Source organism: Thermobia domestica, chromosome 8 (assembly GCF_964235325.1).
Source record: "Thermobia domestica chromosome 8, izTheDome1.hap1.1, whole genome shotgun sequence".
NCBI classification, from domain to species: Eukaryota; Metazoa; Arthropoda; class Insecta; order Zygentoma; family Lepismatidae; genus Thermobia; species Thermobia domestica.
The window spans coordinates 41,214,770-41,233,600 of record NC_137461.1 but is presented as its reverse complement, the minus strand read 5'-3'; the positions used below and the strand labels follow the sequence as shown (position 1 = coordinate 41,233,600).

Sequence of the window (18,831 nt, the reverse complement as noted above, 5' to 3'; positions counted from 1 at the left end):
TTCCGTTCAGCAACGAGGCTATGTAAGATGTTGACCTACAGCTTAACATAAGATTCGAAATACAGAGTTCCCACTGTGAATCGAACCCGTGTTCCCCTCGATAAAGTTCTCAAGTAAATGTCATGTATGGGTTTGTAGATAAATAGTACAATTCACTGCAGGTGAAAACAAAGCCAAACTTGTTGAGTACGATTTAGGTTTTTTATTTTTATTTTTTGGTACCTTTAGATGATTGTTCCATCATTAACATAGGTGCACATAGAATCCAAATTATTTTTAAAAAGATCAAAGTTAGGCTATCAGTACAGTTGTTTAACAGTTCGGTTGCTGAGTTCTCACACGTTCCGATTGAGCCGACAATTCCGGATTTACTTTCTCTTCCCCCCGAAAAAATTAGAAATGAATGAAATGCTTTAGTTTACCGGCTATGATTACACCCTTTAGGCTAAAGGAAACGAATAATAATTGTGCTTTCCCAATCTCGTGTACCAAAAGAGCATAATCCAGTCTTTAGATCAGCAGAGAGCATTATCTCTTAAAAAAATCAGAAACTGCAATTGTCCCATGTTTTCTCCTGAACGTAAGTTAAACACATATATGCAAAATCTATCTTTTTTTAAAAAAAAAATCCTCCATTCGTTAATCATAGATATTTCAAAAATAGGAATAATCTAGCCTTTGCTACTGACTTCCAGTGAGTTTTGACCTTAACGAGTAATATTGATTCTAATATTTGAGCAAGGAACATATCCATAAGTAACAAAACTGATTAAAATTTGTATCGTGAACTTCGTGAAAGTGGATTCGAACAGAGAGAGCGAATTTAAATGTTTATTCGTATATTATATTTGATTAAATGCATTGCAAACTATCATTTGTGACCCTTCCAAGAATTAAGTAACGTATTACTTTGAAAAACGTATATATATAAGGGAACGTGGGGCATAATGGGGGAAAGCTAAGATATTTGCTTTTATAAATTGGTACCCAATATCTCAATTGCAGTAATTTTTTTTGCGGTACACACGTTGAACATTTATTGCAATATTTCAACCAGCAAATTCTTTCAAAAATATTGTTTTGGGCCTTTTTGTTTAACTTATTCCAAAAATGGCTCTTATTCTCATTATGCTCCCTACGTGGGGCTTAATGGAACATTGGATTTCAGTCAACCTCATTATGCCCCTACCCCATACTGCCCCGTACACTATTACATCTATAATATCCAGCTTTAATATAGACTTATCATTATAAAACAACAATATATGATTACTAGAGACCGGATGTTTAGGCACTAAAAACCTGGAAAATAGGCAGGCAAATAGGCACTTAAAATTTAAAAAAATAGGCAGTAAAATAGGCACTAAAATGTAACTCGAAATAATGAAGATAAATACTCAATACCATTAAAAAATAGATTCAAGTCATAGATAATGTTCAAAGAATATAGAAACATACTTGTTTGTTAAATAATATCCTCTTTTACTGTATATACAAAAACGAGGCATGTTATGCATTGCACATACTGGGTGAATCTGAAAGATGTGCACATACTTCGGAAGGTGATTCGTGACATGAAAAGAAGACAAAAAGTGCTGTTGCATGTTGTCGAATTCTGCGTCGTGTTCGAGTGACAGGGGTGCCAAATTGGAATCGAAATCGAATCCTGACAATTGGAACGGGACATAAAGGTGCGCACATACTTCAGGAGATGATTCGTGAAATTCAAGAGGACTTTTAGGCCTATCTTCTTTTCATGTTACGAATCACCTCCCGAAGTATGTGAACATCTTTGAAGTTCATCCTGTATATATATTGTAACGTACCACGAGCTTGTGTTTACAAACACATAATATAAGTAAATATGTGTATATTATGTTACGTAAATTATATATTTTCCCAATGAAGGCTTATTTTGAAGAAAATGCATAGGATAGGCAATGTTAGGCACTAAAGCAATTATTTAGGCAGTAAAGGTCGAAATAGGCAAAATAGGCAAAATAAAATTGGCTTAAATCGAAACTATAACCCTCCATATAAACTTTAAAACGTTATTTTTGATCATATCTTTAATATTAAAAAATAGGCATTTTGCCTAACATCCGGTCTCTAATGATTACTATTATACAACACAACTTGAATAGGCTATAACAAAAGATGAGTACTCTTTACAAAAATGCTCATAATTACTTCAAAAAGTATAAGGTACATTCTGAATTCGGCATTATTAACAAAAATTAAAAATGTGATCATTGTGAATTGTACTACAGAGTTTATGCAGATTACATCGAATTATTGTCAGTTGAATCTTAATATTTGCTGACATCAAATCAACATAAACAAATTTTGAAATTGAGCATTAAAAACTTAAACAAAACTGCGTATTCGAACCTTATATAAATTTATAGGAGGAAATCAAAAATAGACAAGTATACAGTACAACTATTAAGTCTGAAGTACATGTGAAACATTGCTAGAATCATGCTTTTTCTAACAGAATTTACAATAGTATTCAATTTAATCGTCATAGCTAACAACCCCGGCACACGAATTGTGGGCCCACTGACGGCGTCTCGAACATCAAATCCAGCCCTCATTAGATTTGGACCAAAGGTTGCCACAATGAAGACAAGCTGCGTCATCATCTTTTTCATTGGACGAGCTTCATGATTCTTTAACTAGTTTATTTTTTCGACCATTCTTTGGTAGGCCTTTGTTTGAGGTTGGTTGCGCTATAGTACGTTTTTTTTTCTATACATCTTTGTTTGGAATTTGCTTGAGCTAATTGAAGTTCCTTTTTGTACGGAGATACAGTTAATATGGATGTTTTACCCCTTTTACGTTTTTTTCCCCTTTTTGTCCCTTGCTTAATTTTTGGAATACCTATTATGTTTTGAGGCGAAGAAGAAGGAAAACTTAATGGAGTTTGTTCTTTGTAAGAGCATCCGAGAATTTCTGCGTCAATCGAAGATTCAGATGTATTCGACTGTACGCCTTGTGCGTGTGGTTTGAAAAGGGATTTGCTAGGTGCAGTTAGTGTAGGGTTTTCATTTCCTACTGACTCAGTGACGTTTATGCCTATGTCTGTTGCATCTGCAGGTAGAAAGTCTTCATCTGTAAACACGTTCATGTCCAAAGGCCAAATCCCAGTTTTCTTGAAGGCGTTAATTGTATTAAGCATTGATGCTGCTCGCGAAAATACAGGGCCAAAGAGTTGAGAGATGACTTGGAGCGTAACAACTTTTGGGTAATTGGTTCTAATACATTTCCTAACCTCATCTTCATAGAACTTGCTGAGTGGCCTCATAAAGCCGACGTCAAGGGGTTGAAGTCGGTGAGAGCAATGAGCAGGCAGACAAAGCAAAAGTACTCCATTTTCTCTTGCCATGTCAATTAAGTCCAAGTTTTTAGTGTGGGCGTTATGACCATCCAGAAGAAGAACTGGTTTACTTGTACACGCTCCTGAAAACATTAGAAATTTCTTGAACCATTTGAGAAAGTGTTCTTTTGTAATCCATCCAGTAGCACTAACTTCTGCCCATGATCCAGGTGAAAGGCCCATCTCAAATTCCTGCTGCATCCTTGCTCTAGGATAAATCATCGTAGGTGGCATGCAAGCTCCAGCAGCTGAACAACAAATTGCTGCAGTATCCGATTCTCTTCTCTCTGTTGAAGTTACAGCTCCAACTTGACGTTTGCCTTTTTCTGCGACAATCCTTCTATGTCCTTTAGGATTCACGGTTATTCCAGTTTCATCTACATTATAAATATTTTCTGCAGAGAGATGATGTTCCTCAATGACTCCAGCCAAAAGCTCAAAAAACTTAGAAAAAGCTACCTTTTTGAACCCCATCGCGCGAGTTCCCGATGTAGATTCTGGTTTGCGAAGTGTTATTTCAGGGTGACGCTTAATAAATCCTCTTAACCAGTCAATTCCAGCATTTTCTCTTCTTTGTTGAAAGGGAATTTTTGAATTTCGTTTCTTTCTTCCAATTGAAACGCTAATTCCCTCAGTTCATTGCCAGTTAGACCAAAAAGTCGCCTCTCCATTTTCACTAAATAACCTACTAACTCGCACTCCTGTTCATGGGTAAACACAGGCTTAAAATGTCCCATTTGTTTCTGGAAAGATCCAGGGTTTTCTCGTTCCTTGTTACAACACCGCTCCAGCGTAGTCTGGGGAACCTTGAACTGCCGAGAAGCTTTATAATATCCCATTTCAGCACGTATTTCACTCTCGATGGCCGCCTTCATCTTTTCTTCCTCCCAACTTTGCCTCGTTGATTTCCTTTTATATGTGCGAACTATCCTAAAATGACAGCAAACAAGAGCTTATACAATTCTAGCATTAACAAGAAATGTTTCGAGCTGGATAGTAACTACACAATCGATACTCTTACGGGGCATAATGGGGTAATGGGGCAAAATGGGGTGATTCCAATACCTTTCTTCCCCCTCCCCCCCGTTTTGCCCCAGATGAGTTGTAGTCTTAAATCAGCGATTATCTCTGCTATAACCTACAATTCGTAAACCTCAAAAATACACAACAAAAACAGAAGAAATATTCTTTCAGCATATCAATAGTTTAAAAGTGTGCAAAAAAGAACTTGCCTTGCCTTGACAAAAGAGAAATCCCAATGATTATATAGCACAGCACGAAATAAAGAACTGACACACAGCACTGTTCCTTTTCAACTGATAAGAACGCTACTCAAGCACGACAGCCCTTTGTCCTTGAGAATCTTGTTTAGGTACTTATCGCTTGATCGCAGTAAATTACAGTTCGAAAAATACCAATATCCCGCTATGCCTCACATTCCCCTATATACACAAGGTGGTAGGAAACTCAACCGACAAAATTTGGGAGGTGATTCCTGACCAAGAAGAAAAAAGTCCTTTTACATTTTTCTCTAGGACATAGTTTCGGAGCTAGACGATGCCGAAAATGTGACAAAATACACTTTAGACCTCTATATATTCTCTATTTCGAATGATAGACGCAAGGCGGCATGGCCATCTCAAAGAAACGAAACCTGCTCTATTCAAAGATGGGTATGTCGCAATCGTGAAATCAGTGCACAAGGGATTCCACAAAGGAGCGTAAGGACTCCGGGATAAACTGTCACGTAAAGATACGTCAAAATAGGAGTGAATGGATAGGTTTCCCACCTGATAACCATAATTAGTTGCACCATGCCGAGCTCTCAAATAGAGACGAAATGGTTGACACGTCATATTCGCTATGTACGGTTGCATAAGGGTCTTCACCACAGCGAAAATTAAACTACAGCTAATTTTATAGATTTTCTGTAATATATTCAAAATAAATCTAAATATTGGGAAAACAAAAACATATGCGCTAGACATTATGATTCTTCATGTGATACCGTCATCACAACTCACTTATCTGCTTCCCATTTGCAACTGCCGAAAGCATTTTTTGCGGGATGCATTTGTATTTTTTTGCGGGTTGTGTAAATAGTGGCACACTTAAGGAAGTTAGGTGAGTTGTGATAATGGCATCACATGCAGAATATCATCTAGTGCACTATGTTTTTGTTTTTCCAATAATGTTATTTTTTCATGATATTATTAAAAAAACTTTAAAATTAGCGGCAGTTTCATTTCGCTGCGGTGAAGATCCATAACCACCAGGTACTGATGATTACCAACCATGCAGTTGTATTAATTATTCCTGCCAGGGATACTTATTTTCATGATATGACCCGGGGATAAGCTTTTACATGAGGGTGATTTCCCCTGCACACCCTCGTTTATTCGAACACTGCTGACAGCAAAACGTTGACTATTTTTAGGAACAATGCACGGTCATTAACACACGGCCATAGCTACCATACAGCTAAACCATACTACATACATACTTCGTTGATTTGCCTCGAGAGGACCCCAAAGTTGCCAGTCCAGGTCATTCCGATGCACAAGGAGTTAGCACGGAAGAAACACTGAGTGCACAACCAAAAAACAATACATCACCATTAAGCAGACCTATCTTGTCTGTCATAGTCATCCGTGAAGTTGAAGTGGGCAACAACTACGTTATGTGTTGTGAATCATGTTCATAGTGTAGTGTGTTGTGACAATGGCCCATTACACCAATCAGGAAAATGCTGAGCTTATTTTTGTGTATGGAGAAGCACATGGAAATGGTAGGCGGGCAGCCCAATTATACAACGATCGATATCCAAATAGACGCCAACCGCATCATACAACATTTGCAACTCTGTTTCGTCGTTTGTGTGAGACCGGAAAGTTTCACCCTGCCATGTATGACACGGGAAGACCACGTGAGGGACGCACTGTGCATACCGAAGAACGTATTTAACGACATGTGCTCGATGATCCGAGTGTAAGTTCCAGGGAGCTTGCCCGTCAGCATAATGTCAGTCATGACAAGATGCTGTCGTTCCTTCATGCCAACAATTTTTACCCCTATCGTTTGCAACGGGTACAGGGTCTATCGCCCGGGAATTTTCCTCCCAGGCTGGAATTTTGTAATCAGGTTCTCCGTTTGGTGGCAACAATTGTCGGTTTTCTCTCCTCCATTTTGTTCACAGATGAAGCCCAATTTGGAAGAGATAGTATCCAGAATTTCCATAATAGCCATCTGTGGTCTGTGGATAGTCCACATGGAAAGGCCCGCCACCAACACCAGTTTTGTATCAACGTTTGGGCAGGGATTCTGTGTGACCATCTCATTGGAACAGTCGTTCTTCCACCAAGACTCACTGGGCCTATCTATTTGAACTTCTTGCGCCAGATACTTCCTACACTTCTGGAGGATGTGCCGTTGGTCTTACGACAACGTATGTGATATATGCACGATGGTACACCGGCGCATTTCTGTCGCCCCGTGCGTGATTATTTGAACACTGTTTTCCTGGGCAAGTGGATCGGCCGTGGCGGTCCTAGGTCATGGCCTGCCCGGCCGCCGGATTTAAACCCTCTGGATTTCTATTTTAGGGACCTGATATCCAAACGTTCGAACATCGCGTCTACAACGACTCTATGGAAAGGAGTCGTAAACCTGGTTCACTGGTTAAAATATAAGTTACGATGCGATAATACCTTTTCTTCGTGCAAAAATTAACTCACACCTTTAAATATATTTAATCTCACCTTTATTACTGGACATAACTTAAATATCTTTTCCTTTATACCATTAAGTACATAAATTCACTGGCTAGACGAACAACAAAACATGTACATAGTCACAACTATCCCATAATAATCACTTACATATCATAAAGATATTCTTCTTTTTTGTTAATTTAAAAACGAACATTCTACTAAGTATATTGCATATGTACGAGCACTTTCTGCCCGAGGTACAGGGAAATGTCCGAGGTACAGGTAAATATTATACAAACTAAAATATTTCGTTATAGAAAATGTCGCCCGACAGATGGACTGAATATAAAAGTCATGAGTAGGCTTGGCTTTTATATTCAAGAACCACTGGTCCGGTTACATTAATGTTCATACATTACATATGTTCTTGATATTTTGATCATATCTCGTATATATCTTCATTACATTTTGATTAACCCTCATATATATATATTATTTATAATCATTCACATAGATACATTTATAATAAATCTTTCATTTCATTATCATTTATTTCTTATTACATTAATATTTATTCTTTATTATTAAAAACATCGTCGCTTATAAATATAATTAACGAGGGTGAAATACAAATTATGAAGATTAATAATTTCGAACATTATTACAAACGGTGATGTTACAAATAATATTTTTTTTCCTTTCGGGCGCATTGAATAACTAATAGGTTAGATGTTACATTTTAATGTATACCTCGTAGTTCTAAGCTGTCATAAATAAAGAAGAATTTTATTCAAGGTAGTCAGTGAATAATTGATTTTATAGAATGGATCTTATTCTTAACATAATCTTTGACAATTAAGTTTTCAACACAAGTCAATCGAATATAAATAATCTTTGCCTTTGATTAATTATAAATTGAATTATGATTCTTCACATTAACAAGAAAGAATAAAAATCATTTGAAAATTAATTTTCCAGTCTACTTAAAACTCTATTTAAGCATTTCAAGTAATTTTAAGAATCGTTTTCATTATTGATATTAACACATAAACTTTAAAAATGAAATTTACAAGAATCTATAACTAACATGAATTTAACCTAATTTCAGTAACGGTAATCATGTTACATTCGAACTTGCATACGGTTCTAATAACGTACACTGTATTGCGCTATCATGATTATGTCCTGTATTATTGTTCTGTACAGAAATTACTTCAATACCTGGATCTTGATGTGAATTGCCATCTCTTGCCCTTCCATTATTTCTATCCCCATAGTTCGTTGTGTTTCTGGAATTTCTCCATACATTTCTTCTATTTTTAAACCTATTTTGACTATATGGTCTAACATAAGAATTACTGCGATTAATTAGGTTAGGTGGATTCCCTGCATAACTCTGCCTATTTTGCTCATTTTGATTGCTAGAGTATACTCGTCTTAGATTCGTTTCGGTATTATTCATATTTCGGATATTTAAATTCCGAACAGGGACCAAATGATCTGAATTGTTCTTATTTTTACCCATTCCTGATTGTGTTAGATTCATAGCATGGTATTGGGTTTCGTAACATTGAACGAGCATTAATAAATGACTAAAACTCATACACTGTGTGGAAAATAAGATCTGTTGTAATTTAAATGGAAGCAAATTGCGAATCGATGCTATTATTCTTGACTCTGATTGCAATGGATTGACAACTTTTAATTCGTTATAGACATTTACAACAAACTCTACAATAGATTTGTGCAATCGAGGATTGAAGTGTTGATTTCTAAGAGTGGCATCTCTATTTGCCAGCAAAAAGTCGTTTTCATAATTTGCGATCAATGCCGCTTTAAACTCCTCATATGTACTAATGTGATCACGTATTGCCTTAAACCATAAGGAGCAAGGTGGGAGTAATACATGGGGTATTAATTTCATATACTGTGACCGGTCAATAGACATTATATTGCATTCGTCTTGGAATTTCTCTAAGAAAGAAGTAGCATTTTCATTACACTTGCCACTAAATTTACTCATGGCTTTAATTTCGCTCATTTTAACACCTAATTTTACCTTCCTTTTCTCATTCCTTGATCTTGTTGTGTGGTAATTCCGGTCCGTGACGTGCTGTGTCATGATGCCATCCATATTTCGTTCATCAGTGTTCTTCGGACAATTTTCTTCCAATATAATATCCTCCTCAGATCTCGACGAAGGCGGATTCCTCTCCGGTGAGTGGGGAAACTCAAAGTGTTCACTACCTGGGTTATTATGGTAAACGTTGTCTCCAGCCTGTAACGTTTTAATTTCTTCTTGGAGAGCAGCTAACAACTGTGCATTGACACTTATGTTATTGGTGTTGTTGCTGACCTGGGTCTTTTGCTGTTTAACGGAAGATTCTATTATTGCTAAATCTTTCTTTACGTTACAGATTTCTTGATCTTGGTGGTTGTGCTTTTTTTGACACTCATCAGATATCCTTTGTAACTTTTCTTCAAACTGTGAGGATATGTCGTTCATCACCTGGACGATGGTTTGTTTCGTATCGTCTGATTTTAGTTCTATCCGTCGGCTCAACTCTTCATATAGCTTGTTAGCTTCGTTAAATTTTAGTTCCATCTTCTGTTCCATGGTCTGGTTAGCTTCATTAAATTTCTGTTCCATCTTCTGTTCCATGGTCTGATTAGCTTCATTAAATTTCTGTTCCATCTTCTGTTCCATGGTCTGATTAGCTTCATTAAATTTCTGTTCCATCTTCTGTTCCATGGTCTGATTAGCTTCATAGAACTTCTGTTCCATGGTTGTGTTAAATTGATTGAGCTTCTGTTCCATGGTTTGTTTCATGTCGGTAGTCATCTGCTGTAGAACTAACAAAAGTCGGTCCTCTGATGATACACTTGGTGTTGCACTATTTTCACCTTGATTACTTGTATCTGATTCCTGCTGCGCTAATACGCTATCCATTTTTCTGATGATTATCCTACCGCTTCGTAATACGGTTAAGTTCGTATTCATAAAGTACAGTATCCAAGTAAATTCACCCCTACTTTCCTTTCTTCGGGAACTGAATTTACGAAATTCCCGGCGTGAAAGGCACCAAAAAGTTTTACAACGACTCTATGGAAAGGAGTCGTAAACCTGGTTCACTGGTTAAAATATAAGTTACGATGCGATAATACCTTTTCTTCGTGCAAAAATTAACTCACACCTTTAAATATATTTAATCTCACCTTTATTACTGGACATAACTTAAATATCTTTTCCTTTATACCATTAAGTACATAAATTCACTGGCTAGACGAACAACAAAACATGTACATAGTCACAACTATCCCATAATAATCACTTACATATCATAAAGATATTCTTCTTTTTTGTTAATTTAAAAACGAACATTCTACTAAGTATATTGCATATGTACGAGCACTTTCTGCCCGAGGTACAGGGAAATGTCCGAGGTACAGGTAAATATTATACAAACTAAAATATTTCGTTATACGTCCGAGCCGCTTGTGACGCTTTGCGGGAAGAACCAGACACGTTTCGACATGTGCGCCGGTCTGTGCGATAACGTCTGAATGCCTGTCTTTAGAGTGATCGACGGCATTTTGAGCATCCTCTTTAGTGTTGGCACAGGTAAGACTGTTGTAAGACTTCTGAAATCTTTAATGTCATTCTTTGTGATACTTATTCATCACGGACACCAGTACGAGCTGTAGTTTATCATCCTTGAAAATACAGTCCCTGTTTGCCTGTACGCATGTTTACTTTTGCCCACGTCTTCCATGCCTCAGTTGCCAACTCGGTAGGGCCTACAGCGATTCTCGGCCCTGCAATGTCTGCGTATTCTGCTTGTTGCGGAACCGCTGCACCAACACCCATGTCCGGCGGTGTTCCCTTGAATTGGTTCCCGACACTGCAATGGGGAATCCCCACTTTTCCAGCTCTCACTCCACAGTTCGTACGTAAGCCATACGTAACATGTCATAGTACATACGTCTGTTTCACTTCTCACTGCCCCAACCATGTCTGCTTTGCGGAATCCCCTTCTTCCTGTATGGACTCACATAGCGCAGTTCCATTGCTCCATTCAGTTTGCACCATCAGTTCCCTTGAGTATGATTTTCTTTCTCATTTTGTGGACCAACGTCACTATCTCAACTCGTTCAGGAGATATTCTACTTTACCCACGGTGTGTGGGCGACCTTTTGCTCGGTTCCTGCTGGAACACGCCGCCTCTTTCGACTTCTGTTCATGACTTGTTTCCTTGTTTCCAGTTGTGGAGTCACCTCCCGAAGTGTATTCACCCACACTTCATATCCACTTCATTGTTGGTCACCATCAGTACCTGGTGGTTATGCAACCGCACAAACCTAATATGACGCGTCATCAATTCGTCTCTGTTTTAAATCTCAACATGGTTACAACTAATTATGATTACCAGGTGGGAAACCTATCCATTCACGTCTATTTTGACGTACCTTTAGCTGACAGTTTATCCGGGAGTCCCTACACTCCTTTGGGGAATCCCTTGTGCACTCATTTCACGATTGCGACATACCCATCTTTGAATAGAGCAGGTTTCGTTCCTTTGAGATGGTCATGCCACCTTGCCTCTATCATTCGAAATAGAGAATATATAGCGCTCTAAAGTGTATTTGCCATGTTTTCGACGACATGTAGCTTGAAATTATGTGTCCTAGAGAAAAGTGCAAAAGCATTTTTTTCTTGTTTCGGTGTCGAGAATCACCTCCCGAATTTTGTCTGTGGAGTTTCCTACCACCCTGTATATATATGTACATGTACATTCTTACTGTAAAATATAACAAGGCTCCTGATTAAAGATTTAACCCGGTGCTCAATTGCGGTATGAACAGTGGTGGATCTAAACCGGGGCCAGTATGGCCTAGGCCCCTCAGTTTTTTTGAGTGAGGAATTAATTTAAGCTATTATTTATATATTTTTAAAAGTTTATAGTAAACTCATGATATACTTCCCATAGTCTGGGTTCTGGCTGGCGCTCTAAAAGTGTTTTCCTTCTAGATTTGCCACTCAGTATGAATTGTGACTACTATCGTTCATTGGTCGACTTCTTCCAGTTACTTTTTTCAATGTACTCCTCCTTGGCTTTTTACGAAGTAATCGAATATGTTCAAACCGTAATAGAACAAAATCTAAATTCCAGTTACGTATTTTGTGGAAATTGCACTAAGATAACTTACGAACTTGCAGTGTTCTTGAAATTTTAGTTGTGTAAGAAACATTTGTTAAAATACTTAATGATATTAACATTTCATCATATCAAATATCACTTTATATTTGAAGCCCAGCAAATTATCAGAGAAATGACGTAAAGATTGTCCACAAAGTCGAGTAGAAAATTAATGTTCTATATCGATAAAATATTGAACCATAGCGAATATATATCGCTGTATTTAAGGTATACTCGCATTCTTCACATCACTGCTGTTGCCTCAAACTTGACGCAGAAATGTTGCCACCGTATTGAATGAGACCTATCGGCAATTTGTAGAAGTAACAACAAAAAAGTAAGATACGTCAAATAGGGTAAAGAATAAACTCTGAATTTGAAGAGAAAAGCAAATGACAAGAGACAGCACTATGAACTACAGGGAAACATGCGATTTTTAGAGAGAGAAAAGAGAAAAAATTGAGAAGAGGAATCGGCACCGTGAATAGAATGGAATCCAAGTCGAAAGGTCCCGAACCATAAGTTGCATACAAGAGAGAGTAGAACTGGGAACGATAGAGTAGAGAGGACATGAAAAAAACAAATGATTACCTGTACCAAGGTCCACTCCACAGTCTTAGCGGGGAGAGGGACGTTGACGGAGGCGATAGAGGCGAACGGGAGTAAGGTGCGACATGAAGACGGAGTTGGAGTAAGATACGGATTTAAATGATGGAGAGGCAGGGGAAACAAACCCAGATAGGGAGGTTACAGGGCAATTGTGATACCAGTAGCAATTAGCTGTAGGACTTTGGGAGTTATAATGTTTCCAACGCTGTAGATGACGAGAAAGGGAATGGGAGCGGTAAGAGGAGGGTGAGATTTTGAGAGAAATCGGATGACCAAACAAACTTCCAACACGAGCAGCGCGGTCTGCTGATTCATTGCCTACGACACCCACGTGACTTTTCTCTAATAAAAAGAAAGTAGAAAGGCCATGAGTGGTACGTAGAGCTACGAACGATTTGATCTCTAAAACAATACGGTCAGTTGTAGAAGTCCAAGGGTATGATTGTAATGTGAAAAAAAGGGATTTGGAATCAGTAACAAGACATACTATAGCATAAGAATGTTGAAGAGAGTGACGAAGGGCAGCAGCTACAGAGTAAGCTTCTGCTTGAAAGATAGTAGTAGAGGAGGGCAATTTGTAACTGAAATGTGGATTGAGAAAAGAATCGTAGAAACCCGAACCGACACAGTCACTCGATTTAAATAGTGGGTGTTGGAGGGAAAGTGAGAAAGCCAGGAATGGAGAAGCGAAACATAAATGCTGGGATATTGGAGACCAATCGAAGAGGGAGAGTAAGGGGGAAGTTCGATATTGAGATCTAAGGGTGAAAGAAAATAATCATACAAATAAGGCAAAGGAGTCCGAGATCGAGAAAGTAGGGGAGGGAGAGGGGAAAGAGTGGTATAACTGTAATAAATAAAGGGAAGGGAGGAATGATAGGGACGATGATGAGATTATGTATGTAGGTATGATAATAATTGGAGTTTGGGTAGGAAAACAGTGGAGGTACTGGGGAAGCGAGAAAGATAGAAGGTATCACTGAGGAATTTAACATATATTGTTAGGGGAGGAAAACGTGCTTCCGTAAATAGAACTGGGGCGGCAGTAGTGGGAGGGAGTAAGAGGGAACGACAGAGTGTGCGATATTGAAGGGATTGGATGCTTTTACTACGTTTGACAGGTTTCGAGGAAAGGAGGAAAAGGCCATAGGTAATCATAGGGAGGTAAACTTGACGGAATAGGGTAAGGAGGTGACGAATGTCAACACTCCAACGGGGGTTACTGATTACTCGGAAAAGATGAATATAACGGTCTGTTTTAGTTTGTAGGTATCGAGATTGACGAGCCCAAGGCAAAGAGGAATCCAAGTACATGCCCAAATATTTAACAGATGAGACTTGATGTATTGAAACTCCATGGATGACTATTTGGAGAGGGGAAGTCGAACGTTTCCGGTGAACTCCACAAGATGTGTTTTAGTCCAGTTAACTGAAAAATTATATTGATCACACCAAAGGGCGAAGCATGTGAGAGCCGTAGTAAGGAGATTTTAGGCTAGGGAAGGAGAAGAGGCTGGAGTACACGACAATATCATCTGCAAAGCACAAAACACGAACAGTATTACCAAGATGACGGATTTGACGAGCAATATATAAATTGAATAAAAGGGAAGCTAAAACAGAACCTTGAGGAAGGCCTTGGGAAGTAAGTCTGGAGGAAGTATACTGGTGACCAATGTGGATGTAAACCGTACGATTTATGAGTAAATTATGTATGACACGAATAAATTTAGGAGGAAGACCTAGTTGCCAGAGTTCGTCTAAAAGATAATAGAAAGAAACAGTATCATAGGTTCGTTCAAGATCCAGAAACACTGCGGACAGAGATTTAAGTTGAGTGAAGGCCAACCAGACATAAGAAACCAAAGGAGTGAGACAGTCATAAGTACATCTCCCCACACGAAATCCAAACTGATATTGGGACAGAAGATTATGATGTTCCACAAACCATTGTATTCGATTTTTAAGAAGATGTTGAAAGACTTTTAAAAGACAGGGAAAATGAGCTATAGAACGGTAATGATTAGCTACCCCAGGGGTTTTATTTGGTTTTAAGATAGGAAAAACTACATATTCCTTCCAAAGGGAAGGAATATGTTCAGTGGTCCAGACGGTGTTTTATAGATGTAAAAGCTCGGATAGAAGAGGAGGAGGTAGGTGTTGAAGGTGACTAATCGAGGCGCCATCTTTACCGGGAGCAGTGGATTTAGATTTTAAAAGGGCTATGGTTAATTCACGTAGAGAAAATACGAATCTAGAGGGGTAAGAGTAGGATCTTGAAAGAAAGGAGAAAACCAAATGGGAAGTAACATAGTCGTAGCCGGGGCTAATTGGGCATCAGAATTGGGAAACCCATGAGGAAGAAATATGTCTCCCAGATGTGAGAGAACGAACCGGACGTGAAAGGGAGCAGTAAAAGAACCAAAGTTTAGAAGGTTTAGTACCGGAAGTAAGAGTAGAACAGAAACGTCCCCAGGCTAAACGACGAGAGAGGCGAATATGACGTTTGGCAAGAGCTTGTGCACGTTGGTAAAGAAGAAAATTAGCTGTGGAATGGGTTCGGAGATAGTTTTGCTGAGCATGGAAACGTTGATTTATTCATTTTTGACATTCAGAGGTCTACCACGAGGTAGCGGAACGGCGAGTAGTAGAAGGGGAAACAGGAGGGTGTACGCGTGATTGGCAGGTGCTGATAACAATTTTATGGTGAAAATGAATTGCTTGGTCGTGAGAAGAGGTGGAAGGCGGTGCTGATGGTAAATGTTCGAGGATAGTTTGATAGTGAGCCCAGTCTAAAGAGGTGGATAGGTGGAAATGAGGGAGAAGAGGGAGGTAAAGCCGAAGACAAAGACGGAGAAGGAGGGTGGGGGAGGAGTCATGGATAAAAAGTGGGAAACGATCACTGCCGAAAGCGTCAGCGAAGACTTTCCAGCGGAGGAGTCGACTGAGAGAAGGAGAGCAGAGAGGCAGATCAGGTGCGGAAGGAGATTCGGAAGGACGGGGAATACGAGTGGGGGTGCCATCATTTAGAGGATAACAAAAGGAATGAAAATAAGCATTCATTAATAAAATTCATTACCGGCCGTATTGTTGAATGTAGCCTCCCCAGAGGGGATGATTACAATTAAGGTCACCACCAAGATAGCACGGAGAGGGTAAAGATTGAAAGAGAGAAATCTAGTCAGGGGCTAGCAGATGAAGATGAGGAGGTACGTACATATTAATGAAGGTAACAGAGCCAAGTCGAACAGTCTGACAATGTATCTTGGAGTGTTGAAAGGAGTTGGGAAGGAGAAAATACGTATGGGATTTACGGATTCCGATGGAACTGCCACTGTAGCTATCAGCACGAAGTTCATGAAGCCAATCATAATGAGAAGGGAGACGGGGAGAAGGTGTTTTAAGCCATGTTTCGTGTAAGAACATAATATCAGGGTGAAAGTAGGTACAGAGATTTTGGAGAGCATAAATCTTGTGAGTGCAACTACACAAGTTCCATTGGAGTATGGAGGGAAGGGATACAGTTAAGAGTTGCATAATAAAAGTGAAGGTAGGGATTTCAGTACTTGTAAACACGTATTCAATTCTTGGGACATAAACTGTGTCGGACGTGTTTCCAGAACTTGAAGGATAGTCTTAAGAGCACTGGAGAAATGGGGTTGAATAAGACTCAGTTTGGTAGGAGAAGTGGAAGAGAAAGAGGATACACGAAAAGGTGAAAGTAAAGTAAAATCTGATTTAAGTGAAGTGTGCGTGGGCGACGAAGGCCTTGAAACAGGTTGAACCCGATCCTTAGAAGGATTAGGAGGGATGTGGGCAAAAGATCGTTTCTTTCGGGGTGTGTCAGGAGAAGTAGAACCAACAGTAAAAACGAGAGGAGGAAGTTTTGCAGTGTCTGCAAAGGATAACGTGCGGCGAGAAGGAGGAGGAGAAGAAGTAGAGGAATGCGTAGAGAATTGAGGCGAAGGAACATAAGAGGGTGTATTATTATGCACGCGGTGTTTCGCTTCTTGAAAGGAGAGGTTTGTCAGGGCCATAAGCTGATTGATTTGGGTTTGGAAGGTCCGTTCGGGACAGGTACGAGATGTGGCAACATGAGCACCGGAACAATGGAGACAGTGATGGCAGAATATTGGTTACAGATAGATGAAGTATGCCCTTCTAAGCCACAAGTGGCACAATGGGGGCACTCTTTATAATTTGAGAATAATGACCAAAATGGAAGCATTCATAACATTGTTTCAGTTGAGGTGTATAAGTGGCCACTGGGAAGCGCATGTAAAAAAGGGTACAATAGTCGGGCAGAATATTGGTATTGAAGGAGAAAACAACTGTACTAGTAGGTGTTTTCGGATAGGAAGAAAAGGATGTAGACGGGGGTCGGGGAGGGAGCTCGGGGGATGAAGACCCCTCGACCGCTGCAGAGGAAGGGTGAGAACTCGGAACAGGAGAAGAATTGGTACGAAATATGCGTCTCACCTGCGTTATTTTAGCGGAACTCTTTATATGCGACAGAAGATCGGCTTCACTGAGAGACGGGTCCACATTACGGATAACACCCTTGCGGGAAACTTGATAGTTAGGCACATAGGCTTTCCACCTTTGCCTGTAATAACTGATTTGTAAGGAATTGGTTCGCTGCAGAACCAGTACGAAAATAAACTTTAAGTAAGCTATCCTACTTGTTTCAAATCCAATACGTCTGCAACACTATGTGTATGTAATAAACGATCCAATTTCATAGGATGTCTACCGATACTGGCGGAATCCGTGACATGGACAATATAAGGGCCCAAATGATGAGCAGCATAAACATTGTTAGGAACAGTAAGTGCAGTAGTTGAATGATTATCTGTAGAATCGATCACCATGGCAGTAGAAGAAGTAGAAGTAGTCGTCTTCAAAGTGGCCTGGTTAGGCACAGAACCGTCGCAAGTTGCCGACATCAAGGCGGAAAACAAGAATATAGAGAGTAGATAGAAACACTACAGAAAAAACTGAGAAGTGAACACAAGTCACAGATACAAAGGACAACCATGTATAGAAAACACGAGGTCAAAAATTCAGCACTCGCAGTATCACTATCACGAAAGAGAAAATCTAACCGCACAAGAGCAAACACCAACACCCCTACTCACAGTCTTCTTCGTCATTTCATTCGGAACTAACTACGCCAGCACCAACACGCGGTGGAAATAGAAACTTGAGGATCTTCAGCAGTTAGAGACTTCTTCAGGGTCTGACGAGTGATTAGCGGCATACTAAAGAGTTCAACTGGAATGTTTCCTACAGTAGTCACCTCTTTAGTATGACGCTAATCATACGTCAAAATGACTCTGCATAAGGCCTTTAATAGTTAAAAGGTTATGTTAATACTTAGTCAACTTAATAGAAGCGATTGTCAACTCAATCACAGAAGCGATTGCCAAATTCGGGTAGATTTAACACCACGAGGGGAGGCAGTTGGTACCAGGCTGACTTTTAAGAAAATTCAGATTTCATGTAATCACCTCCCAATATTCGTTGCTTCGGCCCTAATTGGTCAAAACACATGAAACAAACCTTGCGCCCCATGTGGGTGCTCCGGCACCTACACAAATAATATTGTGAGTTCGGCACACCCACAAGATCTTTAGTTTGGACCTGGGTTTGAACCCGTTTCTCTTTTGTTTAAATTAGCCTGCTATAACTAAGCTAGGGCTGGTCCAACATATCCTTATAGTACCAATATATTTTATTATATCGCAGCATAGGCCTTTATGAGAGTGTTCATAAAATATTTTAACTAAAAATAAATCAAACATTGAGACCTCCCTGAAAACATATAGGCTAACACGATATGCACCCATATAAATTTTGGAAAATCGGCCCCTTTGAAACAAATAATATATCCATTATATAAACAAGATTCATAAAATGTACGACTTGACCTCTA

At 39.2% G+C, this 18,831-nt stretch overlaps 1 protein-coding gene across 1 annotated transcript; it reads right to left on the bottom strand.

Annotated features, from left to right (window-relative positions):
• Positions 1–2,683: 2,683 nt before the first annotated feature.
• On the bottom strand, positions 2,684–3,853 carry LOC145692101 (uncharacterized). The gene has a single exon (XM_081767394.1). It carries the CDS (start codon positions 3,851–3,853, stop codon positions 2,684–2,686), a length of 1,170 nt encoding a protein of 389 aa, XP_081623520.1.
• Positions 3,854–18,831: the final 14,978 nt, after the last annotated feature.

Excerpts from the sequence above, each read along its gene's own strand:
- LOC145692101 (XM_081767394.1), bottom strand. The coding sequence starts at position 3,853 with ATGGGGTTCAAAAAGGTAGCTTTTTCTAAGTTTTTTGAGCTTTTGGCT.